The following is a 23,848-nucleotide window of genomic DNA, read 5'->3' as shown; positions in this document are numbered from 1 at the left end:
TTTCAAGTATTTTAAAAAGGTAATTCCAAGCAAACTCTGGTCATGGAAAAATAAACCGTAATGTGCAGTCAAAAAAACCTGTGCCCATAGTATAAGAGAGTTCCTCTGTTTGCCAGTTCCATGCATGAGTAGTACACCAAGGATGAAATGTGTCCCTCACTCCTGATGTCACCTATTGTCCCCTGCAGAAATAAGCTTGACCGAATTTTATTTTGTGTGTTTAATAAAGCACGAGCGTAGAGACGCAAAAGAACGTTGTATGGAGACAATAGAGAGGAACACAGTAGAAAGTTGAATTACCAGGATTAGCAATGTAAATTAGGTTTTGCATTATTAAGAAAGGGAGGTATGAGGTAATTCCCAGCCTTTGGCATGTGGGCATACACTTGTCCGTTTCATGCATTTCCTTCCTATCTTTTTAAATAAAAGACTACATGTCACTTTTTGGTCACTTCAGAGCACTACACTGACACATTATGTTAAGAGAAAATAGTGCTCATCTTCTTAGTCTTCTAAAGGTGTGGCAGCTTCATTCAAGCCACACATCTTTTTTATACCTGGCACCAAATTGTGGCATTTCCTCCTGTTCAGTTTAAGGCACTCCCTGAACATTTTACGGTTTAAAATAAAGGGCTTGGAGCCATTGCTTACCATTTGTTGGCTTCAGTTTCACCCTTCTTTTCTGTCTCCTAATTGGACAGCGCAGACCTAGCATCACTTCCATTCCTTTCTGTCAAGCATGGACCAACCACAGATTGATTCAACTTAATTAGTGCCCATCCGCTGGGTGCACTGTGATAATTCGCTGGCGTAGCTGGGGGGGCTGGGGCTGCACTATTTTGGGGGCGGCCGTGGGGCACTGGCACAGTGTTGCAGGGCAGACTGGTAGAAAAATAATAACATTGATTCCTGCCTTTGCCTACTGCCTTTGTCTACTGGGCCCCTGGATCCTCCAAGTGGCAAACAATCAATCAATCAATCAAATCAGGTGCTACAGAGCATCACTCAGTGGACTCCAGGCCACTCTCTGTCTCAAGTGTGACGCAGCCCAGGATGTGAGCCCTCAAGAGCACGGATCTCTCTGTCTTCACAGCTGCAGTGCCTAATTAAAATTACAAGTTAGTCAACACAGTCAGCTGACTAGTCGGGTACAATGAGTATTGGGCAAACCTCAGGCTAATCCATACAGTCATGTCACATAGCTCACAGCCGGCAGCCAGGGAGATGTAGTGCTCTCAACCAAATTATTAACATGAAGTGGTTATGGTCGGTGTGGCACCTTCTGGCTCCAGCCCCGCAGTCATCAGCACAGATGAGCTCTCAGCTCAGCTGCCTAAGTATAGTACGGTTTAAGAGTCTAGCTGTCAGCACACAGAGTCAGTACTACCAGCTGACTGACTCGACAGCAGCACCACCGGGCTGCATTGATTGGGCAAGTCTCAGGCTAAGGCACTACAGCGCAGCAAGTGCTGTAATATTTCAAAAAGTACGTCTTCACATGGCTCGTCCCTGAACTACACAGTGTATGACCTGAGTCCAGACAGAATGAGACTCTCGCTGTCTTACTGCGTGTGACTGCAGAGAACTTCAGTGTACCACAGAAGGGCGGGCAGCTAATACAGAGTGCGCGCTAAATTTATAAAGTAGTTTTAATAACAATCAGTGTCATGATTAGGGCGCTTTCACACTCAGTCTCACTTACTTATATTTGCAGCAAGTTGGAGGTTGTGTAGTGTAGTTCCTATATTCCCAATAGGCTATGCGCATTGGAATAATATAAACAGCAGTGTAGACGTAGGACTGAGGTCGACTAGGTCTCTACTGACTATATTAGACTTAATTAGTTTTGCCAGCTAGCTCCGAGGTCACTAGAAACTTTCTCGAATAAACAAGGAGGAGTTTAACTTCCCTGGATAGACAAGAAGGGATTAGCTTCTGACAACCATAAAACATGACAACTTTGCTCCCTCAGAATAAGAGTGTATCTCTAGAGTCGTGTGAAAACAATAGACAGTTATTTCACTCAGTCAATTGTGCATACTTAGTTTCACCAGAGTGCAGAGAAATAGAGAGACGGGCGTTTTCAATAAAATGTGTTATTTATTGAGCAGTCTTCTTTCTCATGCAAGAGAAATGAATTGCCACAATTGCAATACTTATAGTAAAGTAAAGTGCGTACAGTAAAAGGAGTATTATAAAATAATACTGTAAAAGCATTGATATGGTTCCTTAGCCATATGATACTTTAAAATAGATCAAATATATACATACATAAATACATTGACTAACGTACTCAACTGGTGCTTCTAAATACGCCTACCCCGGTGTACCTGACCTAAGCCTAATACGTGGGAAGGAGTAAATTAGTAGCAGTTTAAGTTAAGTTGGTTTTGCCAAGAATCTGAGTCAAGAATTCTCTTTAAGGGTTTAGTCAGCTCCGTACCTGGGTGATAGAAAGCAGGAGGTCTGGTATCTCTTTCTCAGGACTCAATATCCCAGCAACCCGCAAGGGCGGCTGAAAACACCGGAGCTGGATTTTCTCGGCAGGAGAAAAAGACAGCGTCTCTCTCAGTGCGTCAAAGGGGAGGGTCGGCGTCCGTGTGCTCTCGCATCAGCTGGGCTCTCGGGCAAGTAGATAGCCGCTCTGCTCCAAACCACCGTGTGTTTGCTTAAGGCAACGTTGGTATATTTATACCTGAAAGGTGCCGGGTTTGACATAAGGTTGGACATAAGACGTCAATAAAGATGTCACTAAGAAATGGCCGTTCTTCCAGTGCTCACAGGATTTCTAGGACAAATCAAAACAGAAGCATGGGGATTTCCCAGGTTGCTGGAGGTTTTCTTTGTTTAAAGAACGCGTTATACTCTCTAGGAGTCTGGGGAAATAGTCTTGCTTAATTTGACTGCATGGGCTACTACTAAATATGGATATGATTCTTATGCCTTTATAAGGATATTATTTATTATAGCCATACAAGGGCACACATTAGGAATATTGAATTAGGGTCCTAGATAGAAATACAACAGGTGCGCCAGCCCGGACATTTCAGTTTTTGGGGCACCTACAGCCCTGGCAGTGGAGTGGCCGCAACAAATCATCCTGCGGCAATCACCATGCTCGGGCTTGATTCTAGAGATTCAGGCTCACCAAACAGCAGCAGCTGCACACAGTCAGTGCTGTGACTGCTGCTCCGGCCTCCAGCAGCCGCCGTGGTCCATGGGTTGGCTCCCAATTGCACATGAAAAATCATGTGCATTTAAAAATAAGCACATCATGTTTGTGCAGGTCCCCACTGCTTTAATGGGGGGACCATGATGTATGGTCATTTAATGTCAGCTGTATATGATGGATCCCTGAACAGTGTCATGTATGTGCATGTTTGCATTGTGCTGAGGGGATTACTAGGTAATCGTTCACGCAGCTCTCTGATGGATGTCACATGGGGTTTTTCTGAGTCCCCAGATAGATCATGCAGTCTGTGTCTTCTCTTTTGTACTGCCAGTCACCGGGGTATTCAAATGTGTAGCCTTGGACCGTGTCATGTATGTGCATGTAACTTGCATGATCCAAGTAACTATTAGTGGCGATACTACCTGTCTCTCGGACCTCTTTCAAGTGCTCGCCGTCCTTTTTTCCCGTCACCCATCCCCCCCCCAGGGGCGGCAATCTGAGGGAAAGCCCCGGGCGCCACAAGCTCTAGCTACGCCTCTGCCCTGCTGGTCTTTAAACCTCCTCAGGCCTCTTTTGTGTGTTTTATACTTCATCTTGATTAGCTGTTATGAATGTATATGTAAATATGAATTTTCTAGATGTGGTGATTAGCTTCAGACATTTTTGTTTCTTAAAAGAGTACTCTTTAACCATTTAAGTGTGTTTTATTATTTGGAATTGTGTGTATGTGTTGGGTTAATAGACTATATTTGTCTAAATAAACTTTATTTTTACAATATTCTAGTTTCTCAGCACTGTAAATAGCATGTGTCACTATTACCCAATTTAATTGCACTCAAATTACGGACCTCTGAAGGATTAAATGCTGATTTCTTCTTACAGAAATTCAACCTCATGACCTTCATATCATTGCAGCAGTCAATGTACTGATCCCAACATCCTCACAACCCAGGCACGATGCACGTGCAGCCCAGTTTCAAACCTCAGATTATATCCATCTCTGAGCACCCTCCCCTGTGAGCTAGCTATTTGTTTATCTGGGTGAATGTGCCGGGGTGCTGCAGTTTTAACGCACATGTCGATTCTGTAAAACCCTTATTTTAAATCATGCTCTGTAGTAGGGTAGGTAGAGAGGTTTGAAGGTCACATGCAGTGATGCAGCACTAAATTGGCTGAGGACTAGTGATGGAGGCTTTGATCCAGACAGCCAATCTGACATTTGCCATTTTAGCTTAATGATCCATACCACCGCTGGCTGTATACCCTGCAGTAGGATTACCTACACTTTAGGAGATCCTGCTCTATATAGCTCATGGTGTAGAGCTTGTTTTAGTTACATAAGATTAAAAGCACATTACGCAAATTCTGAAGCATCCTTGGTATCTTTCCTCAATAAGGTACTTGAGCCACATTTGTAAACATAAGAAACTGTGTAGGACTCAGATACACGTATTGTTTTGCTACTATACCTGCAACAAAGTGAATTTATTCATCCACATCCATACTATTGACCCGTGTCAACCACATTATTCGCTTCCTTTAGATATATACCCATCTTCATTCACTTAAGGCATGCATGAAGACAGGAGAAGTTACCTCACAAGCCCACGTAGGAATCGCTGATCATAATCCAGGTCATTTCCCCGACTATGTCATAATTGGTCTAATTTGTTCACGTACACAGTTACAAAGCGCAACTTCATGGATCTACATATTTATAGCCCACTCATTTGCTTCTGCATTCAATGAAAACAGAATCAAAACAGTGATGATCTTGCTGCGGTATGTTTAGAACCCTGAGTTGGCCCTTCTCAATATTCAGTGTGTAATTGTTAAGACCACTTAGAATCTTGTGCCCCAAAAACCCATCAACTAAAATTGTGTAGTGAGTGCGTTTTCTAATCACTATATTATTATGTTCAGTCTCCATCACAAATTTAAAGCAGTGAAGCAGTGCCTAACACACTTTGACGCCGGTGTTGACATGTTTCAGCATGGAACAATAATAAACAGTACTTTCAGCAGGGCATAACATGTTTTTTCAGGATATAATAGTCACATCTTCAATATAAGAATCAATTCACAACCTTCCGCAGGTTGTACACTTATCTACAACGCAAATTGTGCATTTTCCTTTGCAAAACCATAGAATTGAAGCCATGTGAAGCACACTTCGATATGCTGGGAACATCAAGGGCCATATGTATCAAGGCCAAATGGGTTCGCAAACGCCGAAATTCGCAGAATTTCGGCGTTTGCGAACTCATTTTTGCAAAATGGTATGTATGAAAGAATTTGGGTGCAAAATAAGGAATCACAAAATTTGCCATTCCTTATTTTGCGATTGCATTTAAGGAATCGCAAATTTTGCGATTCCTTAAATGCAATGTATTAAGCAAAAAATATTCCAAAATTCCCTTAAGGAATCGCAAATTACCACCAACTTCTGTTTGGTGGTAAGTTGCGACTTCCTTGAAAAATGCACATTTCAGCATTTTTCAAAGTGCCATGTGACGCACATACATGCCCTTAGGGCATGTATGTGCACCACATGTGCACCCATACTTATTTCAGGGGTGCAACAGGGTGTCCTTTGGACACCCCTGCACCCTTGAAATTATTCTCAATTTGCGATTCGCAAATTGCGAATCGCAAATTGAGAATAAATTCCCATTCCTTCCTATGGGCCAGGACGCCCATAGAAATGTATGGGAAATTATTCCTTAATTGCGAATGCGCAATTTGCGAATTCTCAATTAAGGAATATCAAGAAATCGCTAAAATATTGCGATTTTCATGATACATACCAATTAGCGATTCTGAAATAGCGATTTCTTAAAAATCGCTATTACAGAATCGCTAATTGGTATCTTGATACATATGGCCCCTAGTTACTACCCTATGAATAATAACAATTGCACAGCAAAATGTGTAGCACACCTACATTCCCCCACCTATCAATGTTATCAACAAAGCCAAAGAAAATGTTAATTATTCAAAGTAACCTACTTGCAGGGTGGGACTGGGAACAGGAACCAGCCCTGGCAGGTTGCTGCTCGACCAGCCCTGGGAGCAGGAGGGGAAATGGTGGGTGCGTGTGAGAATCATCGCTCTCGCTTTTGTTACAGGGGGACGATATTGCAGCACTGCTGCAATACCAGCCCCCATGGGTACAAAACCAGCTCCCACCCCTCCAGCCCACCAGGGAAAGGCCCAGTGCTGACTGGCCGTGCCTACTTGTCTAACCAATATATTCATTTCTAAAAGAATAAGAGGACCAAAATTAGCTTACCCTCTTTTCATCCTTAGAGGTTTGAATGGCTGACAAATCATACAAAAGGTATACTCTTGTGTGTCCTGAAATCGGTTTTACTTAACTAGTGACTCGTTTTCACTGTGTGGTGAGTGGATACAATAAAGATGCTAATGTGTATTAGCTAATGTTTATTAGCAATGTGTTTTACATCAATTTAAATTACATGACCACATATTGGGGGACCTCTGAGGAATGGCATAGTTACTGTCCCCATGTGTGGACTTTGGATGTTTATAAAATGTACCTCTGTTTGTATACTGTGCCAAAATACTACTGTACATACCAAAATTAAATATGATGACCAATATGTGATATTGCGTATTTTTTCTTTTCAGCACACGGCTATATTTCCATTAACCTTGTTGGAGACTTTTGCTACCCCTCACCACTACCCACCAAAGAAGAGCGGGCTAGGTCTCTTGGGATTCTTTTCCTTTGGTTATCTATGTTGGTAAGAACAACATGGCTCCTAGTGGATGTCATTTTGAATTTACTTTGAACACCACCAGCAATATTATGTCATTTAGAAAACTGCCCCATGTTAATATAGGTTTGCTTAAAGGCATTTGTACAGTGTACTGACACAGATATGCTCAGCACATTTATTCATATTAGTAGTTACACAAAAAAGGTTTTGATGGCAGTCAGTTACTTAAGTATGTAAGAAGATTTTAGTAAATGTAATGAGCCGTTTTGCCACACCAATTTTCTCGAAAGGTGTGCTGTATCAGGAAATATTACCCGATCCAAGGAACCTTGAGTTAGGTTTTGTGTTTTAAAAGTGTGTATAGCATCAAGCAAAATTTCTCATCTAAGCTCCCTTCTATTTTTCCTTCTAGTAAAGGTGCACATTTTCTTTCAGCTTTCATACACTCACAATGTTTTTTCTAAATATAATTTTACAATACAACCTAATTAACATACCTGTAAAAGCTCTTTGCTGTTCTCCCAGTTTTATTTCTATCTCTGGTAACATCTGTGTTCATTCCAAATCTCCAGTCAGAACTTCTGCAAACCACCTCCTCGCTCAGTTGTAAAGCAGGTAAAATGGCTACCCCTCACCATGGGCTCTTACTACGTGCTCGGGCAGTGAGGGAGCGGCCCACATGACTCCCTGCTGAGCACTCCTAGGCTCCACCCCCACGCTAGAGGTCATGCTCAAGACATGGAAACCACTTCCAGGTTGAGACCACCGAAGCTGGAGGCATTATGCAGCTGAAGGGTTTTCCCACGGCTATAGCAACCACTGTGGCCAATCGTCTCGTTTTGGTGGCACAGTGAGTGATGAAAGTTAGTACAGCCCAGGATTAAGTCTGGTGTTAACGCCATCCAGAAAGATTTTGCTAGGGCAAGGATCTTCAGCAGTGAGCGAGATGAGGAGGGAGCCAACAGGTGCCTCACTGAGGTAAGGGGGTCTTGGTATTGATGACTCATCACAATAGGCTAGCTCTTCCCAGTAGAGTGTTCCTGTGAAGGCTCTCTCCCTACCCTCCCCTTTTTCTTTACCAACCCTGCTAAGAATAAACCCTGCCAAGAACAGTAGCCACTATTAAAATATAAAGTTAAGTGGTATCAGGAAAACAAAATCTCCTATACTATTGGTGGACAAGAGTCTGCAGCAGATGGTTTAAGGAGGGCAGAAGCTCCAGCCCTAAGTCCCACAGCAGCAAACCAACGGCTGAAAAGAAAAGCAGCACAAACGCACATTCTTGCAGTAAGAGAAAAACTCTGCAAAAAAGGCAGTGCGCCAGATAATATGATGGAGCAGCTAGCACAAGTCTTTACAGATATTTCAACCTCCTCCATGTTGGCTATACCTGCACCTCTCCTAGATGCTGCATCCACAGGTACTGTATCTGTATCTGATATGGATAATATGAACGGTAGCTTTAATACCCAGCAATGGAATAGTAGTAATTCCGGGAAGGTGGATCATCAATTGGATATACTCAACAGAAGTAGGGAAAAGATAAATCAATTAAAGTGGTTTGTAAAGAACACAAATATGATTCTTTATTTGAGAAAAAGTCAAAAACCAACTTCAGAGAGTTTAACTATAGGAACAGAAGCTTTGGAAGAAGTAAGATTATCGGTAACATGTGACTCGGAAGCAGGATTGGCCCCAGTCTTTGTGGATATTTTTTTGTTGCTAAATGTTGATCCAATGGTTAACACTGGGGTAGGAGGAGTCTCGGATTTATTGTTCCACATTACAGAAACACTGAGTCTTGAGAGGATAGATCAGGAACTGTTGATTGGCGTCGAAAGACCCCAGGCTTTAAATCATGCTAATTCCGTACCAGGCCAGCAGCAAAGTAAGGAGATGGCTAATTCTAGCCAACCTTCGATCAGCAATTTTTTAAAACTATCGCAGCCAAAATTGGAGAATGTAAAACCTCCCAGGTGCAGGAAATTGTCTCAGTTCATCATAGGTTGGATAAGATCGAGGGAATGGTGCAACAAATTCCAGAACAAATCAAGGAACTTGAGCAAAGAGTATCAGACATGGAGATCGCTCTCTTAGTTGGGACAATGGTATCGACATTCTTCGAAAATAACTACTGGCTTCACATTTGAAAGTAGATATAATGGGGAACCATGTGAGTCGATCTAATCTGTGTTTCATAGGAATTCCAGAGAAAAATAAACGTATTAATGGGCAGAAAAACCAATTGATGTAAATGGAAAACATGATAAAGGATCATATCCTGGAGAATGAACCAGCCGATTTTATTGTAATGCGAGCACATACAGTCCAGCTGTTGCTAAGTATCCAAGGACAATTATAGTAAATATCACAGATGTTTGTATAAAAGAAGCCAATTTAACTAAAACGATTTAGATGATTAGTGAGAATAGTTCCAGATATGTCGGCATTAGCGGCTGGCCGACTAAGGTCCAAAGAATGAGCATCACTCGAGAGTCAGTTTGCTTTACCCCATCAGCTTTTATTAGAACGGGCGTGTGCAGACAGAGATAATTAGCAGCATTTGACTTTTCGCCGTCGCTTTTCGTTTACTCACTTCCTCCTGGGCTTAACAGTCAATATGGTGCTTGATGGGATTTGTGGTTCCCTGAGTTTGGCATTATCGTTTATCAGATGGACTATTCGTTATTCATAGACGTAGCCTTCGAGAATCACAAATTCTGTTTCCTCCTGTATGGCAGCACCACAATTGTAAGCAAATAAGGCTCCGCCTGAGCCAAACTCATGGAACCACAAATCCCATCAAGCACAATATTGACTGTTAAGCCCAGGAGGAAGTGAGTAAACGAAACGCGTCGGCGAAAAGTCAAATGCTGCTAATAATCTCTGTCCGCACAAGCTGATGGGGTAAAGCAAACTGACTCTTGATTAATGCTCATTCTTTGGACAACCCCCAACGGAGCTTTGAGATATATATATATATATATATATATATATATATATATATATATATATATATATATATATATATGTATATATATATATATATATATATATATATATATATATATATGTATGTATATATATATTACCTACTGGCGGTCGCCAGTAGGTATATATAGTTAGGATTTTTTTCCTATGGGATTTTTGAAAATTCTATGTTGAATAACTTTGGCGTTTGAGGATGGAATTGGCTGAAATTTTCTGGAAAATGGAACATTTTGTTTCTGAGCAGCCCCTGAAAAGTTGGGGGGGTTTCGTCAAGCGGGGGCCGAGAAAAAAGGGGGGTCCCAAAACGTGTTTTTAACATTGAGTTTTCCATAGGGCGGTTGGACTCACTTTTAGCTGGAACGGCTGAATGGATTTCCACGAAACTTGGCAAAATTGTAGGGACTGGTAGCCCGATGTGCCTTTGCTATGTCTCAAGATATATGCTCCAGTGGTTTTTACGAAAATTAACTTTGAAAAATATATATTGGGCTACATTGGGCTATATATATGTTGGAGCCCAAATGTAGCCCAATGTAGCCCAATGAAGCCTAATGAAGCCCAATGTAGCCCAAAGATGGCCGCCAGAGACAATAAAAAACAAATGTAGCCCAAATATCAGCCAGATGTTGCCCAACTATAGCCCAGTTACAGAATGTCCCAGAGTGTTTTAAAGAACAACTAGAACGCTAACAGTCTTACTTATGACAAAAGTATGGCACACCTGAAGTCATCTTGATTGGAATAAAGTGGTAACACTTAATACATTTAATTTGAAAAGGAACAAAATAAGGGGTTTCATTTTGCCATAGAAATGTTATATATATATATATATATATATATATATATATATATATATAAATATATATATATATATATATATATATATATATATATATAATATATATTACCTACTGGCGGTCGCCAGTAGGTATATATAGATAGGATTTTTTTCTCTATGGGATTTTTGAAAATTCTATGTCTAATAACTTTGGCGTTTGTGGACGGAATTGGCTGAAATTTCAGGAAAATGGCACATTTTGTTTCTGAGCAGCCCTTGAAAATTTGGGGGGGGGTTCGTCAAGGGGGGGCCGAGAAAAAAGGGGGGTCCCAAAACGTGTTTTTAACATTGAGTTTTCCATAGGGCGGTTGGCCTCACTTTTAGCCCGAACGGCTGAATGGATTTGCACGAAACTTGGCAAAATTGTAGGGACTGGTAGCCCGATGTGCCTTTGCTAGGTCTCAATATATGTGCTTCAGTGGATTTTGAGAAATTAACGTTCAAAAAAAGATATATATCTGTAACAGCGGACCGGGCAGCGCTCCGGTTCGCGGACTTTTCGCGGTACGGAGCTTTGTGAAGCGAAGCTGATTGGTTCTCCGGCATCTGTGAACATTTCAAACAGTCCGTAGCGGCCGCCATCTTGTCTCTCGGTAGGATCGAGAGACAAGAGGAGGCCAAAGCGAAGGGGCAAATGACCATAAGGGGGCATAGTAGATCCTCGCTGACCCCCTAGGTTTGATGTGGAGGTTTTAAAAGGGCCCCGCGGGGCAAAAAAAATAAATAATAATAATAATCGAACGGCTGAATGGATTTGCACGAAACTTGGTAAAATATTAGGGACTGGTAGCCCGATGTGCCTTTGCTAGGTATCAATATATGTGCTCCAGTGGATTTTGAGAAATTAACGTTCAAAAAAAGATATATATCTGTAACAGCGCTCCGCTTCGCGTAACGGAGGTTTGCGAAGCTGATTGGTTCTCCGGCGTCTGTAAACATTGCAAACAGTCCGTAGCGGCCGCCATCTTGTCTCTCGGTAGGATCGAGAGACAAGAGGAGGCCAAAGCGAAGGGGCAAATGACCATAAGGGGGCATAGTAGATCCTCCTTGACCTCTTAGGTTTGATGTGGAGGTTTTAAAAGGGCCCCGCGGGGCAAAAAAAATAATAATAATAATAATCGAACGGCTGAATGGATTTGCACGAAACTTGGCAAAATTGTAGGGACTGGTAGCTCGATGTGCCTTTGCTAGGTCTCAATATATGTGCTTCAGTGGATTTTGAGAAATTAACGTTCAAAAACAAGATATATATCTGTAACAGCGCTCCGCTTCGCGGAGATAAAATTATCTCTGTATTACCTAGCTGTTGCTAACACCAGTTAGCGACGGCTAGTAGGAGATAGCGACCATCTTGGGCCCCACTTTGCATGTGAGTGATATTTATCACTAATGACATGCAAAGTGGGCATGCCAAGATGTTAGCGACTGGAAACAGTCGCTAACATCGCTATCTCCTATTACCAACTTTTGGAAATATTCGCGATAAGCGCGAATATCTCCAAAAGCTACCACCTGCCCTGAGCAGTTCTTAGCCATGTTATCCAATGGGAGGTGGATAACATGGCTAAGAGCATTAGCTCGGTAATGCATGAATATCGCTGAGTTTTCAGCGATATTAATGCATTGCGGTCGTTTTTTATCGTATTTGCGATAAACCTTGATAATAGCAAGGTTTATCTGCGATAATTTCTGAAGATGCTTAGCGGTAAAAAATTCGTTGCTAAGCATCGTTAGGGATAAATATCGCTTAACTTTGGTAATATGCCCCAACGTCTGTTAACGTTCGATTCGAAGGAAATCAGGAAGTGTTGAAAAACATTGTCTGCGCCATCCTGCCTTTTTTCAAATGCCACACTTTTGTCGTGCACGGCAGTCATTTTAGATGCCTTGACCAGACCCACTCTCTGCACGCTGTCGATCCTTAGCATGGCTCCCCACCCTCGCAAGCATCTCCCCCAGGCAGTGGTCACCCCCGCTCTCTGTCTTATGCATGGGTAATAAACCACCCCCCATCTGCGCTGCTCTTCCCTGAGAATCACACCCTGTGCCCGCCCGACACCTCCCTTTCGCCCTATTCACTACCGCACCCTCTGACACTCCTTTTCCTCTGTGTCCGATTGTCCAGGCCGGTCCTAGGGTATCAGCTAGCCCTGCAGATGTAGTTTATGGCCCCAGCTGTAAAGAATCACCCCTCTTCAAAGGAGTTATAGTAGATCAAGGCCCACACTCGATGAGATCCGTCACAGCAGACGCGTTCCTATTATCTGAAAACCATCCTGTATTGTGATTGGGGAGGGGACCGAGCCTGAAGCGGAAGATTCCAGGGATGACTCTTTGTACATCAAAGTTTTTACAATTATGTGTCACATTAAAAATATATAGCACTCCAACAAAGTAGTAAGATTATAATAACTTATAAATATATACAAGAAAACAAAAACAGTAATAACATATAAACATTTTTAGGGAAAAACAACGAAGTAGCGGTCGGCTGTGCGAATAGTCCCAACGCAGCACAACGTCCAGATTTCACTGATTTCGGAATCCGGCGTGGGGCGTCGCGGGGGGTGGGTCATCAGTAGCAAACTGTTGTGCGAATAGTTCCAAGGCAGCAGAACGATGGCACCAAGGTGATGTCCAGTAAGTTGCCGCACTGGTTTTGGTATCCTACAATGCTGCTCCGAATAATGGCATGGGGCGCCCCGGGGGAGGCGGCGTGAACGGGCCTCTCCAGGTGGAGTCTCGTCTGTTGTAGTGGGGCGCCCCTTTACCGTTTCAGTTGCCATTCCGTCCGCTTTTGGTCCACTGTGTCAAAAGCCGCAATTCAGTTGAGTTGCGCCCACTCTTGCGGTGCAGCGATAGGCGGCTGTCACAGGATTCTCAAAATGGCGGCAGGCTTTTTCCTTTTTGGGCCTGGTCCACTGAAATGGCCCTGGGACACCTTGGAAATCGGACGCTTGTCTGCTAGGTCTTGGACCCCATTCTCGAAAGCGTCCCCTCCGCCTTGAGGATTCATCAAAAGTTTTGGGGGCCCCCGACTCCTGCAGGCTTCTGGTGGGGAGCGGCTGCCATGATTGCTCGCGGAATGACTACGACTGAGCCACGAGATGGTGGTGCTTTCATGGTGACGCCAGCTTCAGTCTGAAACATCCAGAAACAAGGTGGGGCTTTCATCGTTTGGGGGAAAAAAAAAGTTTTCATCCAATGAAAAGTGTTGTTTTTAGGTCATATGATCAAGCCTTCCATCATTAGGAAACCAAAAGTAAAATGAACCAATGAAAAGTTTTATAAACAAGTCACATGACCTGTTATGCGGCATAGGGTATAAAATGCGGAGAAAATACGTTGGCACGTGAGGCGGCGTCAGTAGCGGACCGACGTGCGAATAGGCCGAAGGCAACACAACGCGCCAAGATCCGGATGGCACCGAGGTGGTATCCAGCAAGTTGCAGCACTGGTGTGGCCATCCTACAATGCTGAAAGTCGGCGTGGGGCACCCTGTTGGCCTGTGAGTTCGCGTCAGTAGCGGACCGATGTGCGAATAGGCCGAAGGCAGCACAACGCGCCAAGATCCGGATGGCACCGAGGTGGTGTCTAGTAAGGTGCACTGGTGTGGCCATCCTACAATGTTGAAAGTCGGCGTGGGGCGCCCCGTTGGCCTGTGAGATGGCGTCAGTAGCGGACCGATGTGCGAATGGGGCCAAAGGCAGCGCAACAATGTTTTCTGAATAGAAGACACCACAAGGCGCTGAGATGCCAAGATCCGGATGGCACCGAGGTGGTGTCTAGCAAGTTGTGGCACTGGTGTGGCCATCCTACAATGGTAAAAGTCGGCGTGGGGCGCCCTGTTGGCCTGTGAGATGGCGTCAGTAGCGGACCGATGTGCGAATGGGGCCAAAGGCAGCGCAACAATATTTTCTGACTAGAAGACACCACAAGGCGCTGAGATGCCAAGATCCGGATGGCACCGAGGTGGTGTCTAGCAAGTTGCCGCATTGGTGTGGCCATCCTACAATGTTGAAAGTCGGCGTGGGGCGCCCCGTTGGCCTGTGAGATGGCGTCAGTAGCGGACCGATGTGCGAATGGGGCCAAAGGCAGCGCAACAATATTTTCTGAATAGAAGACACCACAAGGCGCTGAGATGCCAAGATCCGGATGGCACCGAGGTGGTGTCTAGCAAGTTGTGGTACTGGTGTGGCCATCCTACAATGGTAAAAGTCGGCGTGGGGCGCCCTGTTGGCCTGTGAGATGGTGTCAGTAGCGGACCGATGTGCGAATGGGGCCAAAGGCAGCGCAACAATATTTTCTGTATGGAAGATACCACTAGGCGTTGAGATGCGAAGATCCGGATGGCACCGAGGTGATGTCTATCAAGTTGCTGTACTGGTGTGGTCATCCTACAATGCTGAAACTCGGCGTGGGGCGCCCCATTAGCCTGTGAGATGGCGTCAGTAGCGGACCGATGTGCGAATGGGGCCAAAGGCAGCGCAACAATATTTTCTGAAGAGAAGACACCAAAAGGCGCTGAGATTCGGTTACCACCGAGGTGATATCTAGCAAGTTGCCGCACTGGTGTGGCCATCCTACAATACTGCTCCGAATAACGGCGTGGGGTGCCCGAAGGGGGGGGGGGAGGTGGCGTGAACGGGCCTTCCTAGGTGGAGGCTCGTCTGCTGTAGTGGGGCGCCCCTTTACCGTTTCAGTTGCCATTCAGCTGAGTTTCGGCTGCTCTTGATGCTACAGCGACAGGCGGCTGCAACAGGACTCTCAAAATGGCGGCTTGTTCTTCGGATTTGGGCCTGGTCTACTAAAATGGCCCTGGGACACTTTAGAACTCGGACGCTCGATTTTTTTTTCCTTTCCTGTACATGCAAAAAAATTTAAATGCCCGGTACGTTACACGCTTCATCTGCCACGATGTACTCTCCAGAGGAACCGAAAAAAAATATAGTTATGGTAACTATACCATGCATCGTCATATGGAGAGGTGGCACCAATTAATTATAGTGCTGCATAAAAGAGAGATTTAGAGGAGAACCCCCGACCTGCCAGTACATTCATCAAAGAAGTGGCACTGACAGCATCAGAGGCAAGGGAAATGGTCCCAAATATTTAGAACTTTGGAAAGATTAAAATGACATGTTTAGATTGTGGCAAATTAATTTCATGTGGACAGATGAGTGTTACTCTAATAAATACAGCATATGAACATCATCATAGTCGATGGTTGGTAGAGACATTTTGACTATATCCTGGACCTGCCCGTCCTCGCCCAAAATGGCGCCGAAATAAATGGGACTCGTAACTCCTTGTTGTGTACTGGTTGCAGAACCTTGAAATCACGAGATACGTATGCAGTTTTGAAGGATATGGCGGGCGGGGACGAGAATTGATTGAATATTTCGACATCCCTATTGATATTAAGTTCTGATGTGTTATTGATTACTGTACTATTGAAAGTTCGAATTATTGTCACCCATGGTACTTGCCCGCAAATGTATATCTAGATAATTTTATTGTAACTGGCCCTGTCGTATTTTAATTATAAAATGTACGTCCACCGATTCCGCAACTGTTAGACACTTTAGTTCTTGCAACCTAATGGCCCGCCCGTTACGTTCCTCTACAGTGTAAATGTCTACTCATCATATACGATTACAGTTTGCTCCGTGGCCGGCCCACGTGGTTATAGGCTCGTATTTGTATAATGAAATTTTCACAATAAAAGTTTTTAAAAGAAAACATGGTAGTAGTATATACATTGGTAAAGTTTTTAATAATAGTCACTGTTTTAGAATCATTAAAAGGCAAGTGAAATAAAGCAGACCAATTACATGAAGGGTAAAAGGTATAATACGCAGGAACGCAGTAAAGATAAATGGTCAAGGGCTGTTGTGTTTTCTACTCCTGCAACATAAAGTGATCGATAAGAATCTCATATTCAGGCGTATTGGCGACTAAGACAGCAGGTCGACCCTCTTTTGCTCAACGGCTCCGTCATGGGACGAAGAAACGCTCTTTTTCTCGAAAAAAGAATATATTTTACTTGTAGGACAGTTGTAAATTTTCCGGGAAAGTACATTAGCCTGGAACATTATAACATATATTTAAGAAAAAATAATGTTCGGAAGTAATAAAAAGCGTAATTTTTAGGTCATATGACCAAGCCTTTCATCATTAGAATAAGAAAAGTAAAATGAACCAATGAAAAGTTTTATTAACAAGTCACATGACTTGTTATGCTTACGTTACGCGCTGCGCGTCGCGCCCCGGATGACTTCCGGATGCGCTAACGCGGCGCGTCATATGACGCATTACGCGACAACGCAGGTCCAGAATATAGTCAAAATGTCTCCACCAACCAGCGGTCGGAACACAACCCCTTTCAGCAGGCTAAATAGTTCTGTTAAATGACAACAGAAGGGACAGGCAACAAGAACCATCAGTCAAAGAGGGGAGGGCTAGTTCTTCTCTACCGGGTTACATTGGGGCGCTACCGGAACTGATCGAATTGGTAGTCTACAGTGTTTCTGGATGTTTCAGACTGAAGCTGAGGTTAGCATGAGAGCACCACCATTTCGTAGCTCCGTCGTGGCCATTCCGCAACCAATCATGGCAGCCGCTCTTTATCGTTATTTTGGGCGGGGTGGGTGGCGGAGCCGAGCTGTTTTGCAGCCATCATTGTGTGGAGTTCAGTTCATCTCACTAGTTTTGTATTTGTCATGAGGGGTTGTTCCTAATGTTTCTATTTTAGCGAGGTCAAAAAGAGATCCCATTAGTGGCCTACTGATTTTGCTCGATTCCTTTTCTTTTTTTTTACACGATTTTTCGTTATCTGTAAAGACTAAACAGAGTATTGCGACTCTGTGTCTGTTTGTAAATAGAGAATGAACCAAAGAGAACCAATTCTAAAACAGTAAATGCTTGGATAACAATCAATCAAATGGAGAGAGAAGCAGGCACGACGTATTACAACGGGGGCAAAGGCCTGCGTTAACTACCTTTCACTATCTGCAAAGAGAGAGTACTCCTAATAGAAATGCAGATCAGTGTGCATAAACACGAAAATGTTTTCACTTACCACGTACTTGACATTCGACAGCTTATGATATTTGCTATTAAAAAACCATTGAAATTCACTGAAAAAACCATAGGTTATAGACCATATATAGTTAGGAATTAGCATTTAAAAAAACCTTATTTTACTCACACAAAACCATTGAAATTCCATATATAGTTAGTTGCACTAACTATATATCGCGCACCCGCAATCCACTGCTGATGATGTCACATATTACATCATTCATGACATGGTCAGTGACATCACTGATGACATCACTGATGACATCTCAAATGACATCACTGATGACATCACTGATGACATCTCATTTGACATCAATGACCACATCACTGATGATATCATTCATGTGACAATACAATGCATCTCCTCACATTTTAATATAACCTCTGTTTCACCCAGTGTTAAATACAGAGTATAATTTTTGAAACCATTGACACACCAATACTAGTTACTACATACGCACTCACTGATTCCTACGTCTACACACACATTCACTCATTCACCCATACAATCATTCATACATACAATCACTCATCTTTACAACACTATCATATGCACTCATACACCTATACAGACACTCACACTCTGCCACTCATCCATGGAGTTACTCACACACCTAGTCAGTCCTGTAAAGAATCAATCACACTTCCATTTTCTTGTCTATACAGTTAAACATAGAGCACCTTACATTTTCAAACATATACTAACACATACTTACTTTCTTATACAATCATTGATACAAGTACACATTGATCTGCAGAGAGTCACACACCTTCCAGCCAGCCACACACACACTCAGTCTCCCATACAAATACTTGGACAATCAATCAATAACCCATATAGTTAATCATATAGCTACTGATCAACACATGCAGCAGTTTACAGAACAACAGACATAATGATGCACAAATTAAGACAGTTTAGTCACTAACCCATGCACTCAGTGAGACACATTTAATCACTCACTCATACATTCAGTCATGCACCTACTAAATCCTTCGTCCAGACACTTATACATCTACTCATTCTTCAATATGTAAAACATATTTAAACTTTACAGAAACACACAGTCACTGGATGATGTCATCAGTGATGTCATCAGTGATGTCACTGACCATGTCATGAATGATGTAATATGTGACATCATCAGCAGTGGATTGCGGGTGCGCGATATATAGTTAGTGCAACTAACTATATATGGAATTTCAATGGTTTTGTGTGAGTAAAATAAGGTTTTTTAAATGCTAATTCCTAACTATATATGGTCTATAACCTATGGTTTTTTCAGTGAATATATATATATATATATATATGTATGTATATATATACATATATATCCAACCAAGCAGGATTTCTTTCAAAATAAGGCCTCAAGAAGATGTATATTTCTCATCTAGTTTAATGGCAGCATACAAGCAGATGCTAAATTTGGTTTCACATCAGACACAATCCTATCGCCATCATGAAGTAATGAAAAGCGCTACTGCAAAGCATGCAATTTATTCAACACCTGCCTCAGTGGGTGTGGCAGAAGGAATGGCCTTCTGGATGCTGTAGTGCGCCGCATATCCTCCCAAGTGGGCGCGCTGATCATTTCATTTAATAAAACAAGTTCTTTCCCCAGTGGGTAGGTGCGAGAACCCGCTGTCACCTGCCCTGCTTCCCTGCTGCCATCGTGAGTAAGCTGGCACCACCCTCAATGGCGCCAACCTAATCTTCTTTCCTGCAGTTCAAACGACAGGTCGGCACTTGTCAGGACCCTCCTTTGCTGCGGTTGGCCTCGCTCCATGACGGGGAACAGCAGTAATAAATCCAACCAAGCAGGATTCCTTTCGAAATAAGGCCCCAAGAAGATGTATATTTCTCATTTAGTTTAATGGCAGCATACAAGCACATGCTAAATCGGGTTTCACATTAGAAACAATCCTATTGCCATCATGAAGTAATGAAAAGTGCTACTGCAAAGCACGCAGTTTGTTCAACACCTGCCTCAGTGGGTGTGGATGAAGGAACGGCCTTCTGGGTGCTGTAGTGCGCCGCATATCCTCCCAAGTGAGCGCGCTGATCATTTCATTTAATAAAACAAGTTCTTTCCCCAGTGGGTCGGTGCGAGAACCCGCCGTCACCTGCCCTGCTTTCCTGCTGCTATCGTGAGTAAGCTGCATCATCCTCAATGGCGCCAACCTAATCTTCTTTCCTGCAGTTCAAACGCCAGGTTGGCACTTGTCAGGACCCGCCTTCACTCCACGACCGGGAACAGCCGTAATAAATCCAACCAAGCAGGATTCCTTTCAGTGATGTCATTTAAGATGTCATCAGTGATGTCACTGACCATGTCATGAATGATGTATTATGTGACATCATAAGCAGTGGATTGCGGGCGCGCGAGTTATAGTTAGTACAACTAACTATAACGGAGGAATTTCAATGGTTTTGTAAGAGTGAAATGTCCAGCTAACTATAACACATCTGAAACATATGTTTTTTTCAGTGAATTTCTAAGGTTTTTTAAATGCTAATTCCTAACTATAACATATCTGAAACCTATGTTTTTTTTCAGTGAATTTCAAAGGTTTTATAAATGATAATTTTTAAATATATTTATTGTTATAATTGTTTTATATTTTTTAACTACTTTTTTTTAATATTTTTATTTTTAGATGTTATTTTTTAAATTACATTACACATATTTTAAATTAAAAAAAATATATATTTTTTAAATTATTTTATATTGTTTAAAATATACTTAAATTATTATTTTTATTATTTTTTTCCTTTTTTTTGGAGTAGCGCACCCAAAGCGTACCCTGCTCGTTCACTGCACTTAACGTGTCTGCCATTTTAGGATTGCTGTATAGGACGACTTTACCGACGCGGACGCTATGCGACTTGTACGCGACTTCTGACGCATACGCGAGATGTACGTATTAGGCGAATTGATTGACTCTCGGTAGCGCGTGATGCCATATGTATATCGGACGCGGTGGGAGCGTGACTCCCGCAAAAAATGTTAATGTTCAAAAACTTATATATATATATATATATATATATATATATATATATATATATATATATATATATATATATTACCTACTGGCGGTCGCCAGTAGGTATATATAGTTAGGACCTAGTTTCCATAGGAAATCCGCAACATTCTATTGAGAATAACTTTTGCGCCGGTGGACGAATCTTCGCGAATTTCTCAAAGAAGATGGCCCGCTCCGCTCCGCTCCTTCCATGAAAGTTTTGGGGGGATTCGTCAAGTCGGGACTGAGGAAAAAGGGGGGTCCCAAAACATGTTTTCCCCATGCAATTTTCCATAGGACCTTTAGACGCGGCTACAGCCTGAACGGCTGAATGGAATTCCAAGAAATTTGGCAAAAAGGTAGAGTCTGATTCGCAAATCGCCCTTTTGTTTAAATAGTGTAAATTCCTCCAGTAGTTGTTGAGAAAATTGAATTTGAAAACATTTATATATCTATAAGCGTGCACTGTGCGCGCACCAGGTGTGCGCGAGCAGAATTCTGATTTGCTGTTATACGTCTGTCAACATTCCATTCGGACGAAATCAGGAAGTGTTGGCCGCCATTTTATGGCAGAGGCCAAAAGTGGAAAGTGTGAAAAGGGGGCAGGGTAGAGTCTCCCTGAACCCCTAGGCCTTCTGAGGGGGTCCCTGAAGGGCAAAAAAAAATTTATTAATTTTTTTAAATCGCGAGGTGCGCGCACGGAGCACGCACCCCGGGGCAAAAGTGAAAAGAAAACAATAGTGGAGAACGTGGTAAAGGAGGCAGTGAAGAGACTCTCTGACCCCCTAGGCCTTCTCAGGGGGTCCCTGAAGGACAAAAAATATATATTTTTTTAAATAAAAATCACGAGGTGCGTGCACGGTGCTCGCACTCTATAGCCGCCATTTTGTGTAGTTTCAGAATAGAGTGAAAAACGAAAGTGGAGAACGTGGTAAAGGAGGCAGGGTAGAGTCTTCCTGACCCCCTAAGCTTTCTCAGGGGGTCCATGAAGGACCCCTGAAGACCCAAATTTTTTTTTGTTCTTTTAAATCGTGAGTTGCGCGCTCGGTGCTCGCACCCTATAGCCGCCATTTTGTGTAGTTTCAGAAGAGAGTGAAAAACTAAAGCGGAGAACGTGCTAAAGGAGGCAGGGTAGAGTGTTCCTGACCCCCTAGGATTTCTCTGGGGGTCCCTGAAGGACCCCTGAAGGCCAAAAAATTATTATTATTTTTTTTAAATTGCGAGGTGCGCGCACGGTGCTCGCACCCTATAGCCGCCATTTTGTGTAGTTTCAGAAGAGAGTGAAAAACGAAAGCGGAGAACGTGGTAAAGGAGGCTGGGTAGAGTCTCCCTGACCCTCTAGGCTTTCTCAGGGGGTCCCTGATGGACCCCTGAAGGCCAATGAAATATTTTTTTTGCAAAAAAAATCGCGAGGTGCGCGCACGGTGCACGCACGTGAGAATAAAAACCAAAAAAAATACATTCAAATAACAAGTTTGTGTGTTTAGATGTTGGGTGGCTCTAAAAAGAGCCGTTGTGTTCATTGAGTGTTTTTTGTACCTACAAGTAAGTACCGATGCAGAGTCTAAAGTTTAAAAGGAAGACTTTGTTCCCCTCATTTGTAAAATGTACACCATCTCTCCTATAGATGCCTTGCATGTTGTAACGCAAGTTGTTGTGGTATATAGAACCCATACCATAGTCTCTGAGGAAAGCAGAAACAGACTTATTCACATGTTTCCTTGCTTTCTCAATCTGTGGACAATATTGGTTGGACCAGTTCCATTTTTGCCTTTGGCATATATTAGAATATACCAAGGCAGTTTGTGGAAAAAGTGACATCAATTGCCCAAAGGTGTCCTTTAAAAGCATTTCCAGACCTACCCCAGTCAAAGTGCCTAGGTCATTGCCATCACAGTGCACAATTATGAGGTCAGGGTGTGGGAGATGCAAAAAGGATTTTACCAATGGCATCAATTGGTGACATCTCAATCCTCTCTGACCAATCCACATAATATCCACATTTGGTAAATCAAGGTTGGGAAAGCATCTATTTGCTGCATACCATTCACTCCAGAAAATATAGCTATGTCCTACAATCCATACTCTAAGCATCTTGAAGGCAGATCTGGTTGTACTCAGATGGGCTCTGGAGATGAAATGGCAGTTTGAAAAATAGGAGTTTAGAAAAAAATGTGGTTGAGATTCAGTGCACTTGAAAAACAAGAAATGATTGGTGGTTTCTGATTATTTAACGTTGAAAACTAGGGTGCATACTACTGGTTTCTAAAAGGAATAATACTATTGGTTTAGAAAAAGTCATTAAAAAGAAAATTGCACAGGATATTGAGAAGTCAAACACACTTGCTGCTTTGGTTTGCAACATTGAGAGATTAACTTTTCACCTTTTGACTTCAGTTACGTGGTCTATGTAGAGTTACCATGGTAACAGGCAGAGAGAGCAGTGGGGGAAGGTTGAACATTATGTGAGTTTGAAAGTGTTGAAATGTACAACCAATTAAAATGTTAGTTTGGTTTTGAATTTGTGTGGGAAGAAACTTCATTGGTTATGTACAGAGATATGTGTGTTTAATGAGAGGGAATCTGGGCCATTTGTGGTTGCAGTGTCCGAGGTACATTTCAGAGATTCTGCTTAAGAAAATCTGGTGTGTGATTGACACTGTTCTTAATCTTCAAACGCATTTTAAAGGTGGGTTATTAATTTGTGAGGGCATATATGTTGTGCATTTTAAGTTAATAATAAAAATGAGTTGCAATGTGGAAGTTAGTCACTCTCCTGCTCTTTCACTCTTCCTCACTGTCTTCCTTTCTGTCCAACACTGTTCTTTTTCCTTCTTCAGTTTCTCTATAAATCCTTCTGTTTTACTTACACCTTTTTCCTTTTTCCTAAAAAGTTTTTTTTTCTCACTCTCCTTTCCTTACCCTCATATCCCTTTCCTTCACTCCTTTTTTCTAACTGCTTCTCTCCATCTGATTTACTTCCTTTTGTTTATTCAT

At 42.6% G+C, this 23,848-nt stretch overlaps 1 protein-coding gene across 1 annotated transcript in view; it reads left to right on the top strand.

The window, feature by feature from the left end:
* Positions 1-23,848, top strand: part of ADTRP (androgen dependent TFPI regulating protein) — a 497,819-nt gene that overhangs the window by 240,240 nt on the left and 233,731 nt on the right. Inside the window, exon 4 of the mRNA XM_078685788.1 lies at positions 6,824-6,939. Coding sequence (XP_078541914.1) covers positions 6,824-6,939 — 116 coding nt within the window. The remainder of the gene's footprint in view (positions 1-6,823; positions 6,940-23,848) is intronic.

The sequence above is a fragment of the Lissotriton helveticus genome, chromosome 4_1, assembly GCF_964261635.1.
Source record: "Lissotriton helveticus chromosome 4_1, aLisHel1.1, whole genome shotgun sequence".
Lineage (NCBI taxonomy): Eukaryota > Metazoa > Chordata > Amphibia > Caudata > Salamandridae > Lissotriton > Lissotriton helveticus.
The sequence above is the reverse complement of the archived record's forward strand: the minus strand, read 5'-3'. Positions and strand labels throughout refer to the sequence as shown.